We start from the raw sequence: 6162 nt of genomic DNA on the forward strand, positions 1-6162 counted from the left end.
CACACACAGGTGAGAATGTGACACTCACCTGGCCACAACCTCATTGTCCACTTTGATGATGCAGTACGGATCACTGGTCCCAGAACTTGACAAAAACACACATCATCCTCATGTCAACAGCATAATGACGACAGAGTACTAGATCAAACACTTGAGAACATTCTCAGAACGTTCTGGCAAGTTCTCTCATACTTATGAACGGTTTTCCAGTAACTTTAATAGAACATTTGTTTGATAACATTCTCGAAATGTTAGCTCAAAAACATTATTTATACAATGCTCACAGAACTTAGTTTTTCAAATGTTACTTTCCTACTTACTAATCGTTTCAGAATGTTCACTGGACATTCAAAAGTAACGTTGTTGTAATGTTTTCACAATTATAAAACGGAATGTTCGCTTAACCAAGAAAAAAAAAAAAAACGTGTTTAAAACATAAATGAGACATTTTAGTTGGATGTTGGTCTAATGTTTTTTTAACGTTACATTTTAATGTTTTGAACGTTCAGAGAACATTCAGAAATAACATTTTCATAACTTAATAGGAATATTACCAGAACATTCTGTCATAGTTATGTACAAATGGTTTTCCAGTAACATTAATAGTACGTTTATTCAATGTTATCTGGTCTTTAATAACACTCAGTGTTGGGGGTAACACATTACAAGTAACGCAAGTTACGTAATCAGATTACTTTTTTCAAGTAGCAAGTAAAGTAATGCATTACTTTTTAATTTACAATGAAATATCTGAGTTTTCTCATGTATTGACTGCAGCTCTCCTGTCGTCATGCTGAGAGAAATCAGGAGTGAGTGCAGATGTGTGTGTGTGTGAACACAATGTTACTCATCACACTTGCACAAAAACAGATCCAGTATTCCTCAAAATGTATAAAACCGTGAAATGCAAACTCAGAATGTAATAATTAAATATATTAAATAATACAAATATCCTCTATGTATTTAATCCCATTTTATCAATGTCTTTGCTGCTGAACTTCAATGCTCCAATTAAACCATGCTAAGCAAAAATGACTTTAAATAAACATAACATTTGTGTTGAGAGGTTTGTTTGAGCGGCTCTGTCTGTACAGACATGAATTTACATTTCATCCAGCCTGAGGCTTATTCATTTCACTTTTGGCTTAAAAGGGCTTTTACATTTGCCAAAATAGAATTTTTTATATTAAAAACAATCAAGCAAGCCCAGCCCAGATTTAAAAAGTAACGCAAAGGTAACGCAACACATTACTTTCCGTAATTTGTTACTTTTTTAGGGAGTAACGCAAAATGGTAACGCATTCCTTTTAAAAGTAACTTTCCCCAACACTGATAACATTCCCATTGTTTTATAACAGAGGACATTAAAAAGTAACGTTCCCATAATGTTTGCAAAATTAACAGCATGACCAAGGAAAAAAATAAAAGATAGTAAAGAAAAAAAAAACGTTCAGAGACCATTCAGAAATAACGTTTTCAACGTTGAAGCCAAACATATTTCTGTGAGCAGGAAACATTTGTGATCAGTAGCATAACTCTCATGAGAGCCAGGCTCTTTTGCGTGAACTTACACGTCTTTTGCAGGCAGATTGCGTCCCTCGACGATGCGAAAGTAGAGAGAAGTGTTTCTGGCCATGATGAGAGGAGCTCATGTCACTGAAGATCTGCAGGACTGGATCAGAGCTGGTCAAACCCCGAGAAGCATCATGATCAAAAACCTGAAGCTCAGATCAGGAGGGCTGAAGACACTTAGATAAAAACCTAGTCTAAAAGACATGACATGAATTCAATTATAACGTCGCCTGCAAGATCCAAAAAGAAGTCAAATAAAGCATATCTTCAATGCAATAACTATATCATGATGTTCAGGTGATGATATGATCAGATCCGCTCTGGAGTTTCACACCGGCTTCATCTGCGTAAATCCATTGATCCTGCGCCCATCGATGCACTCGATCAGTTATGCATCGGTGACGTTAATGTTTTCTGTAGTCATTATGCGATCTAAATGCATTATTGTCATTGCAACAGTGCGTGAGTCGTGATGCCTCTGTCTCTGTTCTCGGGTGATGATGAGATGATGATGATGATGATGAGGCTTCAGTGATGCTGATGAGAAACTGAGTGAACAGCGACATCTGCTGGTGAGCGACGCACAGTGCAGCGTCCTGCTGCTGTAACCACAGAAACATCGACATCACAACCTTATACTACAGTATATAACATTCCCAATATACTGTATACATACACACTGCCGTTCAAAAGTTTGGGATCAGTACGATTTTTAATGTTTTTTTTTTTTGTTTTCTTTAAGAAGTCTCTTCTGCTCATCAAGGCTGCATTAATTTGATCAGAAATACAGAAAAAAAACATTAATATTGTGAAATATTATTGCAATTTAAAATAATGGTTTTCTATTTTAATGTACTCTAAAATAGAATTTATTTCTGTGATCAAAGCTGAATTTTCAGCATCATTACTGCAGTCTTCAGTGTCACATGTCTTCAGAAATCATTCTAATATGCTGATTTATTATCAATATTGGAAACAGATTTTCTGCTTAATATTTTTTTTGGAACCTGTGAGACTTTTTTTTAGGATTCTTTGATGAATAAAAAGTTCAAAATAACAGCATTTATTTAAAATAGAAATCTTTTGTAACAATATACACTACTGTTAAAAAGTTTGGGGTCAGTAATTTTTTTTCTTTCTTTCTTTTTTTTCTTTGAAAGAAATTAATGCTTTTATTCAGCAAGGATGTGTTAAATTGATAAAAAAAAAAGTAATCATAAAGACTTATATTGTTAGACAAGATTTCTATTTTAAATAAACGCTGTTCTTTTTAACTTTATTCATCAAAGAATCCTGAAAAAGGAGTTTCAGCGCGAGCGCGCCCTCTGGCCTTTGGATGGAGATTTCCTGCTGATCACAGAACCGTGCTTCACTGAAAGATACGCATGACAATTGCAGCTTCTGTCGAATCGCGATCTCGATTCCATTTCGATTTATCGTGCAGCCCTATATTATAGTATTTATTAATATTTTAAATTAGGTTATAGTTTTATATTTTCGTTTTTGTAGTTCATTTTATTTTAGCTAGTTGCCAAGGCAACATTTCTAATTTCTGTCTTAGTTCTTCATCTAATATTTTATTTTATTTTATTTCAGCTTTATTTCAATCAACAAAAACTATTTTTAATACATCCACTCATACTTATTCACTCAGATTTTAAAGGGGAATTATTTGTTTTATTATGAGCTCTTCTTGATGTACAAGCTGAATGTGGGATGGACACGTACTGCGGTGTGAGTGAAGATCAGTCTGATGCCACCAGACAACAAAAGAGACACTATTACCTGCTGTCAGAACTGCAGACGCTCGTGAAGGACCTGCCTACATCACATCATCGCATCACATGATCACATTACATAATCTCTTAACATTACATCACATCAACGCATCACATCATCACATCACATCATCACATTACATAATCACTTAACATTACATCACATCATCACATCACATCGTCACATTACATAATCTCTTAACATTACATCACATCATCGCATCACATCATCACATCACATCATCACATTACATAATCACTTAACATTACATCACATCATCGTATCACATCATCACATCGCATCACATTACATCATCACATCATCACATTATATAATCACTTAACATTACATCACATCATTGCATCACATCATCACATCACATTACATGATCACATCACATCATCACATCACATTACATGATCACATCACATCATCACATTACATAATCACTTAACATGACATCACATCATCGTATCACATCATCACATCGCATCACATTACATCATCACATCACATCACATCATCACATTACATAATCACTTAACATTACATCACATCATTGCATCACATCATCACATCACATTACATGATCACATCACATCATCACATCACATTACATGATCACATCACATCATCACATTACATACAGCACCGCATCGCATCATCACATCACATCATCACATCACATCACATCACATCATCACATTACATAATCACTTAACATTACATCACATCATCGCATCACATCATCACATCACATCATCACATTTACATTACATGATCACATCCCATCATCACATCGCATCACATCACATCACATCATCACATTACATAATCACTTAACATTTCATCACATCACATCACATTACATGATCACATCACATTACATGATCACATCACATCACCGCATCACATCACAGCACCGCATCGCATCATCACATCACATCATCACATCACATCACATCACATCATCACATTACATAATCACTTAACATTACATCACATCACATCACATCATTACATCGTCTTAAAAAGTATTAATTACACAAATTAAGGCCTTAAAAAGGTCTTAAATCAGAGCAGAACGTCTTAATTCATAAAGTCATGGCATTAAATATTAATCTAAACATCATTAAATCATGATACATTTACCTGAGATGAAAACAGAAGCATATGAAGTCTTGTTTTCAGAGAAACTGAACAAAATTAAATGAGTTTATGTTTAAAACAAGAACAAAATATCTGTCAATGGGGTATGAAATGGGAATTGAATTTCCCTTTGAATTGATGAGCCCAATGTTAGGCTATTTGTTCTTTTTTCATAAATTCACTTCGTTTTGAAAACATTTTATATCACAGAAATAGAGAAAACTACAGGCACACTGGGTTCCCGCTTGTTCTGTAAACATTTGTGAATGTTGCTGCTATTATAGCGGGGACTACCAAATTATTACATGCACTACCAAATAAATGAATATCATCCTCAGTGTTTTTGTTTTACAGTGCAAATATCTAAACATCCTTAAATCAAGATACATTTATTGGACATGCAAATTGAAGATATGAAGTCTTGTTTTCTGAGAAAATGAACAAAATTAAGTGAGTTTATGATTAAAACGAGCAAATACAGTATCTGTCAATGAGTATGAAAACTTTCAAGAAAAGTACAGAAATAGATATAATAAAATGCATTACGGCAAATAGTTGAACGGATTTTGTAGTTTTCCTTCCAAATCTTCATGTATATAATGTTTAGTGATCGTTTGGCAGTGAAAACTCTTTCTGCTCACTCTGCTGTTGTAGTTGGAGAAATAAAGGTTTGTTTCAGCTCGTTTCAGCAGCATCTGTCCTACACCACGCTCAATGATCTGGCTCAAGCGCTCATCGACGGGACGGTGTATGAAATAGTTCAAGGGCTGCTGGACATTCAACACCTGATGGAGTAAAACCTCTACAACCAGAGACAGAAACTACACTGCGAGCACAGAGGTGTGTGTGTGTGTGTGTGTGTGTATGTGTGTGAGTGTTTCAGGCCATGCTGAAAACTGTAAGATGTTGACTGTGTGTGATCTGTCTGTGTGTGTGTGTGTGTGTGTGTGTGTTTCAGCTCTCAAGCAGGATTTGGTGCGGAAACAGAAACAGGCTCTGCAGACGTGCAAGTCTCACAATCTGGCCGTTCTGAAAACCAACCAAAGAGCAAAAACTGAGGTACGATGAAGTGTTGGTTAAGGTGGCTATATGTGCTCTGTGTCCTGGATATGTCCTGGCCGGGATTTCTAAGTTGCCTAAAATATCTGGTTTTTGGCTTTGTTTTCCTGTTTTCATTAAAGTCATTACTTGTTGAAGGTAATGACTGAAAATTAGTTTGACCAATATTGTGCAGACAGGGCCTAAAATGAACACACCAAAGCACCAAATGCCAGTTGGCTGTTTTTTTTATTTTTATTTTTATTAATTCTAACAATTCCTGGGAACATGATATGGTTTAGCATGATTATCAAATTTGCAAATGCTGTTTGAGTTTGAGTGGCTGATAAACATCTTTCTAAGTTTTTAATGAGAATGCTTTTATAAATGTTGTCAACTAAAGAAAAGAATTTCAAAAGAGGTTTATTATTATTATTATAACAGCATTCATTAACATAATGATAATAATAAATATTATTATTATTATTAATATTATTGTTTTAAATAGCAACATTAATAATAATAACAACAACAATGATAATATTTTAAATAACAACATTAATAATAAAATATAAATAAAATAGATAAAATAAATATAAATAAAAATTAATAATAATAATTATT

General features: G+C 34.2%; 1 protein-coding gene and 1 pseudogene across 1 annotated transcript in view; one reads left to right on the forward strand and one right to left on the reverse strand.

The window, feature by feature from the left end:
• Window positions 1-1742, reverse strand: part of rasal1 (RAS protein activator like 1) — a 31389-nt gene extending 29647 nt beyond the window's left edge. The window contains 2 exon segments of the mRNA XM_016541191.1: window positions 29-85; window positions 1572-1742. Coding sequence (XP_016396677.1) covers window positions 29-85; window positions 1572-1636 — 122 coding nt within the window. The 5' untranslated portion in view covers window positions 1637-1742.
• A 1546-nt stretch (window positions 1743-3288) lies between these two features.
• Window positions 3289-6162, forward strand: part of LOC107730369 (protein DGCR6-like) — a 4220-nt pseudogene continuing 1346 nt past the window's right edge.

Source organism: Sinocyclocheilus rhinocerous, unplaced genomic scaffold (assembly GCF_001515625.1).
Source record: "Sinocyclocheilus rhinocerous isolate Xijiao unplaced genomic scaffold, SAMN03320098_v1.1 scaffold1992, whole genome shotgun sequence".
NCBI classification, from domain to species: Eukaryota; Metazoa; Chordata; class Actinopteri; order Cypriniformes; family Cyprinidae; genus Sinocyclocheilus; species Sinocyclocheilus rhinocerous.